We start from the raw sequence: 13,730 nt of genomic DNA, 5'->3' as shown, positions 1-13,730 counted from the left end.
AGCAAAAGTAGGAACAAAATATACCACTTACACGCCCTCCCCCATCCCAACCCTAGCACCACCCTTAGACCCAGAGGAGAAGAGCTTCTGCCTTGGACCCCACATTTTTTTCAAGCTTTGAGATATAACTGATATATAATATTACATAAGTTAAAGGTATACACCAGGATGGGTTCATTACATGCATGTATGGCTAAATGATTACCACGATAAGGCTGGTTACCCTCCATCACCTCACATATTACCATTTTGTGTGTGTGATGAGAACATGTAAGATCTACCCTCTTAGCAACTTTTAAGTATATAGCACGCTACTGTTAACTATAGTCATCGTGCTGTACGTTACATCCCCAGAACTTACTCATCTTATAACTAGAAGTCTGTACTCTTTGACCACTATTTCCCCGGCCCCCAGAAACCTCATACTTTAGAGGGGCTTCCTTTGCCTCATCCCTCCCCTGTATGGGCATTCCACAAGTCCAAGGGGATGTGCCCACCTCGAGTTGCCCACACCCTATTCTGAACCACATTCCAAGAGCATTTAAGCCTGGATTACCAATGTCAGACTCTTCCTGTTCTGCTCTACAGTCTACATCAGGAATCAAATTGATCCAAATGATTCTTTTTCTTGACTTTTCCTGAGATGCCCCCTAATCTCCTTAGTGTTTCCTTCATGCTCCATCAGCATATTCTGAGCTGGAAACTTTAGCTTGTGTATCTGTGATTTGCAAGTCTGGTTTCCCAAAAAGATTGTAAGCTTCTTGTGGGGAAGGACCATGTCTTAATTATCTCTGTATTGATTCGCACAGCATTTAGCAAAGCGCCATGCCTGCTCCTTGGCATCACTTTGATATCAAGTATTACCAGTAAATTTTCCACCACTGAAAGTCATCGGAAAGCCTGATGCCCCTCCGGCAAAATCACTCATCATTAGATCAACCTTCATAGGCAGCCTTCCCCCATTGGGTCTGGTGCAATCCACTGTATTGAGTATTTTATGACCTGTGGAAAAATAAAGTGGCATCAATACTCAAGGTGAAATCTTGAAAACCACAGTTTGAAATTCCAGGTCAACAAAGTCTTCCATGTAAGTCTGTATAATCTGACTCATTCAATTATAGAAGAGTTGCTTATGTCCAAGGAAAAGAGAGAGTAAGATTTCAAAATCTAAACTCTTCAATAGCACATTTTGAACTTTCAAGTGAATAAGCTCATCCTGTCTGATTGGTGGGTTCTGGGTGAGGAGAGTTAGCTTGATTCCACTCTGGATCGTAGAAAGACTACTTTCCTCGGCCAGCTATCTTCAGATGTTGAGCCCAAAGGATGCAGGGGAAAGAGTAACCAAATCAACACAAATCTCTCAACCCCCTGGAAATTCTATTCAATGATTGTTGGTGTAAAGCCATCTTCTCACATGAAAGGCAGAAGGGTACGATTACGTTACATCATAATATTTCAAGATGAAAGTAAAACACTTATTCAATAAAGGCAGTTTTGAATAAGTTACTATAGGTGAAATATAGAATATCTGTTGCCTTATGAAAAAAAATCTTTGCACCTGTCACTACATCGAGCACGTTACTGCTAATTTGTTCTCTGTAAGATTATCTGAATGACACCCCCTTTTCCTAAGACAGGGATAGAATATATTGTATTCTATGGAAAATGAAGATGGAAGAAGAAGATGAACATAGGATGAAATTTTGGATAGCTCTTATTATCCTTCTTACCAAGAATATTTTTCATTTTTCACTGTTAATGAGAATAAGAAAATACCTTTGTATTCCACAATAATGCAAGTGTCCATCTCAGGATGAACACCATCCATCAAGATCATGAATCGAAGATTTTTGTCTACCTGGAATTTTAACAATAAAACCAATAACTGTTTATGTCAGTTTGGCTTTTAATTCAATATTTGAAGAAATTGTCATCTCTTCTGGAAAGAAATCCCTTTTATTCAGAACTGGATTTATTATCCAGTAGAATCATACCATTGATAAATGGAGAGAAAAGCCACCTTTTATTTTAGCTCAAATAGAGATCTACACAGTGCTATGTATTTACACAGTACTATGTACAGAAAAAGTAGGCCATTGTTTCTTTAGTGTTTAAAGCGACTACCTCGCCTAAAATTTACCCCAGAAAGCATAACTGAAAAGTGTGGAAAGAACACAGATATCTGACCTGCTGCCATATTCCAAATGGCACTACATTGATATTAGTCAACTGGACACCACTCTGCTTCAGATTCCAAAAGACAGGTCTTTCCGTGTTTCCGACATAAATGGGAATATCTGGTCTTCTTCCAGCAACCTTCTTCAGTGTGGGGTAACTAGGATCAGAAGAATTTGAAGGTTGAAAGGGGAAAAAATAGAATCATCTAGTATAAGAGACAGTCTGCTCCTTACACCAACATGTTGACCAAGAAGAAAGGTACTGGGCTTCCCTGGTGGCGCAGTGGTTGAGAATCTGCCTGCCAATGCAGGGGACACGGGTTCGAGCCCTGGTCTGGGAAGATCCCACATGCCACGGAGCAACTGGGCCCATGAGCCACAACTGCTGAGCCTGCGCTTCTGGAGCCTGTGCTCCGCAACAAGAGAGGCCGCGATAGTGAGAGGCCCGCGCACCGCGATGAAGAGTGGCCCCCACTTGCAACAACTAGAGAAAGCCCTCGCACAGAAACGAAGACCCAACACAGCAAAAATAAATAAATAAATAAATAAACGTGAAAAAAGGCTACAAGCAAAATTATAAAAAAAAAAAAAAGAAGAAAGGTACTGAAAAACCAGACTCTCCGCAGAGTCCAAAAGAAGAGTTTTTTCTCAAGGTTGACTGTAACAATGAGGGGAATTTCCTAGGAGGTTTCTCTTTATTGTGAGAACATACCATATACCACAGTGTGTATATCAAACCAAGAGTGCAAATTCCATCTTCCACACTGATGCTGCTTTGAACAAAGGTAGTTCTAACAGAAGTTGCAGAGTGGAAAAGTCCTGCTGAAGAGGTTTCTGGTAGGTGAAGGTCTCCATGATCTTCATTTTTTCTCATCCCTCAACTAGCAGCTCCCAATAAGAGAAAGGTCTTGGCCATTAAACAAGGAGAACCTATGAGCTGCCCATCACTGGAGACAGTTTTTCAACCATCAAAGGTTGATAGTCACACTGTGGTATAAAGAATGAGTTCTTTGTCCTTTAGGAGAGTTGGTTAGCAGGTAGGCAAGACAGTAAAATTTAGTGTAGAGGAAAATGACATTCACCATCTGTAGTAATCCCAACTCAGTACACCATTAACCATCCAAGCATTTTTTTAGTACCTACATAGATTGTCAATTCTCATTTCTGAGCATCCATTACATAAAAGAATTATATACCACTGTGGGATATGGTAAAACATGAATAATAAACAAATAAATGGCTGTTTAGATATCTATTATATATCAGTCATGGTGCTAGGCAATTTCACATGTTATTTTATTTGATTCTCACCAAAAAACCCTCTAATTTTTTGTTTGCTTTTAATAAATGAGGACACATATTCAGAAATACATGACTAACAGATAGTAAATTGGTATTCAAATTCAGGTTTTCTGATCCTAAACTTAGTGCTTCTTCTATTAGAAGACAATTTGAGATTGACATGTACACAGTGCTATATTTTAAATGGATAACCAACAAGGACCTACTGTACAGCACAGGGAACTCTGATCAATATTATGTAACAACTTAAATGGGAAAAGAATTTGAAAAAGAATAGATACATGTATATGTATAAATGAATCACTTTGCTGTACACCTGAAACAAGCACAACACTGTTAATCAACTATACTCCAATATAAAATAAAAGGTTCAAAAAAAAAAAAGAAGGCAATTCCAACTTTAATGAATGTGCTATCTGGTTTAAGAATCAGACTTGTGCATAGAGTATAATGTCAGGGGAAATAAGATATTTAATAATAAGAAAATTATAAACAAAATCAGCATATCAGCACTTATTAACTTCACTAATATTCAAGTTCCAGAACTATATTAAATAAGTAGAATCCAGAGGAAAAAAATCAGTAGGTTTTCTTCTCTAAAAACAAAGGATTCAAAAAATCAAGGATTCTTTGAACACGTCTTCAGTCTCTGGGTTAACCACTTAAATCTTCTACTTTAAAGGACTTTAGGAGTTAGGATAAGTTATTCTAAAATGGATGTTTATTGCTTTGCGATTTTTAAATTGTTGACAATTCTTACTGGCATCTATTAATAATATCATCCATTACGATACTCATATATTTACATAATAAATCACATTTCTTTGACTAAAGACTGTTTTCTAGCCCAGAACTTCTGCTGCCAGTGTCCTTGTCCTCACGGTGAGCCACAGCCACCCCCCGCCTCTGCAGGAAACCCTCCAACACCAGCAGGTATGTAGTTCTGACAACAAGGCATCACGAAGGCTTCACAAACTGGCCAAGTCCTGTGTCTTGGAAGTGGAACTCTAAGGATCTGGGGCCCCATCGTGATTTGGTTGGTGAGTTGGGAACAGCCATCTGAAATAGGAACATACGCTATGGACTCTATCACTCACTCTTAGAATGGTTCCATCCTCTCTACCTATGTGATAAGAAAAACGGCTTCAAAACACAGCATTTTGTCTGTGCAAAAACAATGCCAGAGCTATATGACCTTGTTAGCAGGACCCTGAAGAAGGGCAACATGGTCTGCCGGACCCTGAAGAGGATTTGGCATCTGGCAGATTTGTATTTGAATCCTGGCTCTTGTTATTTACAAGCCTTAAACAGGTACAAACCTGACTTGATTTGGTCTGATGGAGAGTGGGAATGTCCTGATACTTATTGGAACTCTACAGATTTTCTTGCTTGGCTCTACAATGATAGGCCAGTTAAGAATGTGGTCATAGTAAATGACCTATGGGGTCATTTACTGTCGCCATGGAGGATACTACAACTGTCAAGATAAATTCAGGCCAGAGACCTTGCCAGATCACAAGTGGGAGATGTGCACCTCAACAGACAAGCTGTCCTGGGGCTATCGTCACGACATGGCAATGGGTGACATCACAAGTGAATCTCGAATCATTTCGGAACTGATTCAGACAGTAAGTTTGGGAGGCAACTATCTTCTCAACATTGGACCAACTAAAGATGGACTGATTGCTCCCATTTTCCAAGAAAGGCTTCTTGCTGTTGGGGAGTGGCTGAGCATCAGTGGGGAGGCTATCTGTGCCTCCAAACCATGGAGGGTACAATCTGAAACAAACACCACCTCTGTGTGGTATACCTCAAAAGGATCACCTGTTTATGCCATTTTCCTGCACTGGCCAGAAGATGGAATCTTAAGCCTTAAATCCCCCATAACTACTTTGACTACAGAGTTAACAAAGCTGGGAATCGAAAACGATCTGAAGTGGTCCACAAATCCAGATAAAGGTCTCCTCATGTACCTGTCCCAGTTACCACCGTCTGCTCTTCCGACTGAGTTTGCTTGGACTGTAAAGCTGACAGGAGTTCAACAAGAAAGGGACACTGCCTACACTTTGACTTTCCTCTTATAGTACCATCACAGTAATAACTACTCTTGTCTACTCAGACATCTCTTTTCCAACGCATTTTAATAAAAGGAATGGATTATGTTACGCTGATGTCTCACAGGATCAAAGATCTGAGATCCATTGCTAGCATCTCTCTCTCTGATCAGCAGAAGGGATTGAACAGTTAAGCCCATCCTAACTTTGGGAATTATCTACGATGGAAACTTCACTCCATTCTGTGTTTCATAACCTGCTTGTTTACTCAAATGACTTCAGATCAAGAATAAGCCAAGTCATCCTGTTGCCTATGGGAGGAGCTGAAAAGGATTTGGCAAAATCCACCACATGCTATTTATTTAGCATCAAATGTGAGCAATTACCCCCACCTACCCCCAGGAGCAAGAGATACTGGAGGGGAAGGAAAATGCTTCCTAGGCTGCTAACAGTCAGCTTTTTAGAAGTTTCCAAAGCAAACTAACAGCTCTGAAATTCAGTCTATTTACAGTGATACTATGAAGAAAATGAATGTGATTCTGTCCTGCTTTCTTTAATACAATCAAATAAATAAATTTGTACATCAAATTATTTTCTACCAAAAAAAAAAAAAGACTGTTTTCTAAAGCACATTGGCCTTTCCCCCTTGTTTTTGTAAATAAAGGAGGTTTTATTCAGTAAATCAAAGTCAGACAAGAGGACTGGGGACAAATGACTTTGGTGTTTATTAGTTGACTAGGTAAGAGTCAGAATGTAAGGGTCTATTCTATATCAGAGAAATAAACTCAAAGGAGTGAAAATTATAAGTTTTGGTAACTTTCAGTAATAAACTATTCACAATACACTACACAACCAATGCACTGTGATACTACAGTAGAGGACCAGTGTTTTAATGCCTGGCAACTTTGCCCACACAATTCCCTGAAATTAAAATGAAACTGGTTTTCAGGACAGTGGTTGAGAAATAACTGGGCTAAGTGACTTGAAAAGTTCTTATCTTCCCTATAATTCAGGACTTTCCCATAGAATGTCCCTCATCAGGACCTTAGGCAAACGGCATCTTGTGACAGGTACTATAAAGCAATCACCTGGTTTACTGTTCTCTCTATACAAGCTATATAAAATTAGTACCACACAACACTGTTATTACACAATGCATGAACCCAGGCCTCTCATAATTCTGCAGTTGTACGTGTTTGGTTCCAGAAGCTTGTATGGAACAAAGGTATTGCGCAGTAGACAAGTCGATTTTTAATTGTGGCACCACAATATCCCAGTGGGTGATGTTCAGTTTTTAAGTGTGTTGCAGCTAATTTGTTACTAAAGCAGTTAATTACTTGTTTTTAAACCGTTTCCTTAAAAAAAAGAGAGAACATACTCGTGCCTTAGAGATCTCATATGCTTTCAATAGAAAAGTCAAGGGTCCAGTCAACCAGCAAACAACATATTTTCCCTCACCATGGACATTTCGATCAAAGTATGTCCTTCATGTGAATTTTGTCATGTAAAGTCACAGAAAAAAAATACGGTGAAGTTGCTTCATTTTAGAACACTGTGGGCACTGCTAGATGTTTACACTGGCAGCCCAGCAGTCGTGACACAAACTTCTGAATAAGCATGAACAAACAGGACCCTGAAATGACACCAGGGGATTGGGAATATGACCCTGCCTCTTCTGGTAACAGTTCATTCACAAATGTGTGTGGTTTTGTAAATCCAAGTTCCTCTTTCTCCCTCCTTTTTGATTGCCTGGGTTAAGGAAGTTTCAGTTCCTATCCTAGTATCACATGGCTCTGGTTTCAGTGAAGGATGAAGTGGACTCAGGGTTCAAAAGCTGGGAGTTCAGTGTTGTTGAAATGCTACGAATCAGGAGTTGGCAAACCACAGTGACCTGCTGCTGTAAGCTAGGAATACCTTTTACCCTCTTAAATGGCTGAAAAGGAAATCAGAAGGGCAATCCTATTTGGTGACACATGAAAATTTTATGATATTCACATGTCATGGTCCATAAATGAGGTTTATTAGAAGACAATCAGGCTAATTCAGGACCGTTTATGGCTGCTTTGTGCTACAACAGCAGAACTGTGTCACTGCAACACCAACCATATGGCTTGTGAAGCCAAAAATAGTTACACCCTGGCCCTTTATAGGAAACGTGTGCTGATTCCTACCATAAATGTTGAACTAAAAAAGGGAGTCAACATTAATAATCCTTAAACCTAGACTTTCACCAAGTACCCTGAGGGTGAGGGTGGGAAGTGAGAGGGTGGAGGGTTATTAACCCCTGTCCTCCTTCCCACAATAGCTCCTTTCGCATTCCCAATGGTATAAAGCGTGAAAGCACTTTAAAAATTATGCTATGCAAATGTAAGCATTTATCTAAATTAGTCCTCTTATCATCAGCCCAACTGAATCTACCTCAAAATGAGCAGTGATTGCACAAGAACCTGAAAACCAGCGATGCCTTTACTGCAGCATTTTCTTCAGAGTTGAGTGCTCAGACTTCATTACCTCAGATGGTCTGAGTGCATGTGACTGATGTAAATTAGGTCCGCTTGGTACAGCCTCTCCAGCCAGTCAGATGGAGGCTCATGTAGTAACCACCATCCTCGGGCAAAAGCAGGACCGATTAACCAAGGGTCAAACACCATCCTCTTGTCTCCCAGCTTGAGGTCCATGCAGGCATGAGTCAGGTATGTTATCTGTCGGAAGACAGTGAGATTCAGATTATTAAATCATTACCAGCCAGCAAAAATGAACTCGGCTGCTTAGCTGACAAGTCACATTGGAGAACTTGGCTCCTAAGTATGTTCAGTGAAACAGGATGCAAGTGAGACCCAGCAGGAGTGTTTATATAGAATACAACTCTCAGCACAGGTCACTAGTTTAGTAGAATAGAAATGTTCATGGTGGGTTTTAGGTGTCAAACCAATTGATTTACCCAGCTCTACTCTCTTTAAATTAGCTCCTAAATATTTATTTACAGTCTGCACTGCAGAATAGCGTTTGCGGCCAGTCCTTCAAAGCACAATTTACAAGGAAGGGCAATTAGAGATGTTATGGCAGACACTTGGGGATTTAAATGCTGGAGTGGCTGGGAATAGGTACATGAATGAATGATTCCTGGTGGGTTTAAGGCAGGAGATAGATGGGCCCCAGGCTGAGCAGCTGAACTTTGTCGCCTGTGGACAGATACTCCAAGACAAAGATAATAGCTGGAGCAGAGAGGAGCTGAGTCCTGCCCAGATAAAAGATAAAGAGACCACATATACCTCATTCTCGAGGTCAAGGAGACCTTCCTGACTACACATGCGCAGAAAGGCTCCTCGAGGGCCAAAAAGGGAGGGGGCGCCACCCCACAGTAGGTGATGTCAACTTTCCCATAGGCCTCTGGACTAGAATCCATCTTGGCTAAGAGATGCACATACACACAGGGGAGGACCCTGAGTTATAACCAAATACGGACTCAGAGCCAGGCAAAGCAAGATGATTGGCCAGAGGAAACCCAGAAGAAATGCCCCATATAAGTGATTTAAACTACCACGAAGGGACAACTATCTCTCTCTGAGCCCACCCACGTGTGTCTATTCACACGTACATTTTTCCTCCTAATAAACACTTTACTTGTTTCACTACTTTTCGTCTCTTTGTTGAAATTTATTTCTACAAAGCAGACAAGCCAAGGCCTTGTCACTGGCCCTCACAGTCTAGTGGTGAGGATTCAGTGCTCTCACTGCCGTGGCCTGGCTTCAATCTCTGGTCAGGGAACTGAGATTCTGCTTCAAGCCGCTGCAGGCTGAGGCCACCCGAGATTGGGTTGGCATAGCCATGCAGCCTGGCTAAACAGGCTTGTAAGGCTTTCTCTTCTAAATTACCTGCTGACTCACTCAGGATGTCAGGGTCCTCTGAGAATGGCTATAAACAATGACTTAGAGACTGGCATAGACTAGAGGATTCTAAATCAATCCCTCACTTCCTTCCCCTGATCTGGCATATCCACAGGAAAAAGGAAAACACCAGGAGCAGAGATAAGGTAATAGAAACTCCAGTGTGAAAAGCCAATAAAGAGGGTAAGGAGACATCAAGAAATCAGGGCTTCCCTGGTGGCGCAGTGGTTAAGAATCCTCCTGCCAATGCAGGGGACACGGGTTCGAGCCCTGGTCCGGGAAGATCCCACATGCCGCGAAGCAACTAAGCCCGTGTGCCACAACTACTGAGCCCACGCGCCTAGAGCCCGTGCTCCGCAACAAGAGAAGTGACCGCAATGAGAAGCCCGCGCACCACAGCGAAGAGTAGCCCTCGCTCTCTGCAACTAGAGAAAAACCCATGCGCAGCAACGAAGACCCAACGCAGCCAAAAATAAATAAATTTATAAAAAAAAAAAAAAGAAATCAAATTCAGGTGATAATGCCTACTCTATATAGGTTCCCATTTGTTTCCTCAAAAAAGTAACAGCCCATTTTCTCAAATGAAAAGATTCTCAAATACTCCAGAAAAATTAATTTTTGATTGTTTACCTCTCTCAAACTATCAAAGTGTTTTTCTCTGGAGGAAACTCTCTTCTAAAGGTAGGAAAATGCACAAGAAGGTTTGTAAAGTTCTCAGGGCAATGTGCAGAAATATACAACTGGCCATTTTACCTGATAGCGATTTGGTATCAAGGGCAATTTCTGAACTTCCACCAATAGTTTTGCATGACTCTCCTTTGGGACCTCCACTAAAAGTTTTTTTGTTTTATTTTGTTTTTTTCTGGATGTATTTCCTTGTAATCCCTGCCAAGTTCTGGGGGTTCCTAAAAAATTTGCTCAAGAGTTCAGAATAACTATATTATATGTCCTAACCAGCCACCTCCAAGAATATTCAAGGTAATACAGGATGTAAATATATATATAAGAGGAAATCTTAGTTCTATTTTTGTTTTTAAGATTATTACAATTTAATGTTTCCTTACCTGCACTTCCCCAAAAGCCAAATCTTCAGGAGATCTGGGCTCTGAATCCCAGGGGTTAGGAGGATTCAGTTCTAGAAACAAAAGTCCATTTTCTTCATTCTTTTCCACAACTAGAACCAAAGGGGAACAAATCTGGATTAACAACAATAACAAAATGACTTTTAAAAAGCATCACTGAAATGGAAATGCATGGCTCAGGTACACAGAGTACAAAAATCAAAGGGAAATAAAAACAAAAGGCAATGCTCATTTGGGTCAAGCAATATCTACTGAGATGAAGGCTGAAGACCATCACCCATTCATTTCTTTTTTTTTTTTTAATTTAAAATTTATTGTAATGGGGTCTGCACAAAAGGAGGGGGTGAAGGGTGGGGAACATGCAGGGGACACAGGAACACAATGACATGGCCAGGGCCACAGCTTCTGTCGTGGGGGGAGGGATGAAAAGAAAAGGCCAGGGCTGGAGCTGGGGTGGAAGAGGGAAGGGGGAGACACTGTGGCTGCATTCCCCCCACCCCCAGGGAGCACCTCTAGTCCCTGGATCCCCCCATTTACCCTGGCCCCCTAAGATTCCATCTCTTGCCCTACCTCTGGCCCTAGTGGCTCCTTCTTTTGCTCCCCTTGACTTGTTTTCCCCTGACAGATTCTCAAGCAGGATGATGTTTAGGGCCTGACCCCAAACAACCCCACCTTATGAAGGTACAAACTGTGCTTTCCCTGCTTCTGCCCCTTCTCAAATCTCACCTTTCCCCCTCTCTGGGACAGAATCTTTGATTTCCCTCCTTCCTCTCCTCCCTCCTCCTGGAAAAAACAAAAAGCACCAACTCCCCAGGGAGGGGCAGTAGACAGTAGGGTGGGCACTGGAACGAGGACAGCAAGAAGGACCATCAAGGGAGAAGGCTCACAAATCCCTGGAAGGGTAGGGCAGGGGGTTACAGAGAGGAGAGGGGGTGAGGGCAGGGGCCGCTCCTGTCCTCTGCCACCCCTGCCCACCGTCCAGGGGGTTTCAACACGACTGAGGGGCCAGGTGTGCATATGGGGTCAGGTCTGATAGGGAGAAGTGAGGAGCAGGAGAAACAAATCGTTAAAACCTAGCAAATTCCCCTAAGAAAACATTTCTTCCTCCTTTCCTTCTGGAGGCTCCTTGGTTGGTGGGGCAAGTAGTGAGGAGTTGGTGGGAAGAGACAGGGGAAGAGGAGATGGTACGGAGGGACTTTCCTCCATTCTCCCCTCTCCCCCGCACCAACTTGGAGCTCACCAGGGCTGGGAGGGAAGTGGCTGAGAGCTCACACGCACCCCCTCGGCCCCCGAAAGGGAGCCACAGCTCTGGAAGGGGCTGCCGCCACCATTGGACAGGCCTCACCTGTACCTGGTGGGTGCGGGGGTCCCCCTCACCTGGTGGGCTGTGGCCGGGGAGGCGTCTCCGGGACAGGGGCGTCGCCCCCCCCCCCATGGGTCCGCATGTGGCCGGCCAGCTGGGCAGGGTCTCGCAGTGCACGCTGCACAGCTTGCACAGGATGAGGTCAACCCGTATGCTGCTGTGGTGAAGCCTTTGTTGCAGAGCTCACGGACGTGGTGAGGGCCCTGGCTACGCACCTTCATGTGGTCCGAAATATAAGCCGAGCTCAACATCTTGCCACACACATGACCCGGCGCCTTATCTTCGTGTCGTACTGTGCGGACCCGCACTCGATCCTTGAACTTCGTAGCAAAAGCTGCCTCGCAGTGCTCACATCCGAAGGGCCGGTCTGTTGAGTGCACTCGTCTGACGTGACTGTTGAGGTGATCCCGCCGGGGGAAGCTCTTGCCACAGTGGGAGCAGCTGTAGGGCTTGTGCACTGCGCCGTCGTGTGAGCACACGTGGTAGCTCCTGCGGTCCTTCTGTCGGTTCCGAGGGTAGACGTCGCGGAAGGCCTCGCCGCACATCTCGCAGGCGTGGTTCTTCTGGATGCGCTTTCCACGGCACCCACGGCACCCGCGGCCACTGCAGCCGCTCGGCCGCCGGCTCTGCTCAGCTGGGGCACGTTCAGGAGGCTCAGGGGCACCATGGTGGGCATCTTCATAGCACCCGAGGGGACCCAGCCGACTTTGGCTCCCGCGTGGATGGCGTCGTGCCTCCGGAGGCTGTAGCCGTTCTTGAACTCCTTGGCGCACAGGGCGCAGAGGTAGGGCCCCTTGCTCTATGCTGCTTCTCCAAGGCAGATGCGACTGGGGCCACGGCGACCGTCGCGGTTGGGGCAACGACGGCGCTGGCCGCAGCTGCAGCGATGGTGGCGGCAGAGACAGGGGGCGCGGCCTCGGCGGCGGGCGCCGACACCGGCAGGGGCGGCGGAGGGGGCGCCGGGGGCTGCTTCAGAACTGCTGTGTCCACAGTGGAAGCGGCGGCCGGGGCCGGGGGCGCAGCAGCAACGGCGGCGGCCGCGGCGGACTCCTGGGCGGCGGCGAGAACCGGGAGCAAGTCACCCTGGAGGCGCTCGGCCGCCGGGGCCTGGGGCGTGGGTGGGGGCGCCGGCGCGGCCTGGAATGGACTCTGGGCGCAGCCCTGGGAGGCAGAGAAGCCGCGCTGGAGCTCAGCCCCGACCTGCGGGGGGTTCTGGGCGTGACCCTGAGGTGGGAGGAAGGAGTTCGAGAGGCCGCCCCCCACCCCCGGCAGTCCAGGCCCAGCACGGGGAAGGGGGGCGCAGCACCGTACAAGGGAACACGGGGAACATGGCCTTCGCCACGGCGGGGCTCAGCGGGGGCCGGGGGCGCGGGCTGCGCCGAATGCATGGCCGGCGGGCCGCTCTGCCGCCATCGCAAGCCGGCGGGCTGGAGGGAGGGAGGGAAGGAGGGCGCCTGACGGGCCGTGGAGCGCGGCGGTGATGGCGGTGGCGACGCCCCCTGGATGGGGGCGGGAGGCCCCGCGGGGCGGGAGGCCCCGCGGGGCCGGGGGCCGGGGGCCGGGGGCGCAGGCGGCGGCGGTTGGAGCCTGGCCGGGCGGGTGGGGGGAGCGAGGGAACAGCCTCCGCCCCAGCTCCGCAGCTCGCCCAGCCGGCGCCTCGGGGAGGGCGCCCCATTCATTTCTTTCTTCATATTACACTTAAGGAACTCATGAGATCTCAAGTGTGTCAGGGACACAGCCACACACCAACAGCTTCATTACCATCAGATGAATGATTGCTAGAGATGAGTTCAAGGTGCTAGGGGAGTGTCCAGGAAGGAGTACCTAGTTTGGTTCTAAGAGTCAAAGCCGATTTCAAGTAGGAG

At 45.8% G+C, this 13,730-nt stretch overlaps 1 protein-coding gene and 2 pseudogenes across 1 annotated transcript in view; 1 reads left to right on the top strand and 2 right to left on the bottom strand.

Moving 5' to 3' along the window:
• Positions 1-2,278, bottom strand: part of LOC137773969 (cytidine monophosphate-N-acetylneuraminic acid hydroxylase) — a 28,916-nt gene extending 26,638 nt beyond the window's left edge. The window contains exons 1-2 of the mRNA XM_068559099.1: positions 2,188-2,278; positions 865-1,002 (exon numbers count right to left, since the gene is read on the bottom strand). Of these exons, the coding sequence (XP_068415200.1) occupies positions 865-1,002; positions 2,188-2,197 (148 nt within the window). The 5' untranslated portion in view covers positions 2,198-2,278. The remainder of the gene's footprint in view (positions 1-864; positions 1,003-2,187) is intronic.
• Positions 2,279-4,704: 2,426 nt separating this feature from the next.
• Positions 4,705-5,563, top strand: LOC137774117 (tissue alpha-L-fucosidase pseudogene; annotated as a pseudogene).
• Positions 5,564-10,490: 4,927 nt separating this feature from the next.
• Positions 10,491-13,288, bottom strand: LOC137773968 (myc-associated zinc finger protein-like; annotated as a pseudogene).
• Between the last annotated feature and the right edge of the window lie 442 nt (positions 13,289-13,730).

The sequence above is a fragment of the Eschrichtius robustus genome, chromosome 12 (assembly GCF_028021215.1).
Source record: "Eschrichtius robustus isolate mEscRob2 chromosome 12, mEscRob2.pri, whole genome shotgun sequence".
Lineage (NCBI taxonomy): Eukaryota > Metazoa > Chordata > Mammalia > Artiodactyla > Eschrichtiidae > Eschrichtius > Eschrichtius robustus.
This window is presented reverse-complemented; position numbering and strand designations above follow the sequence as displayed.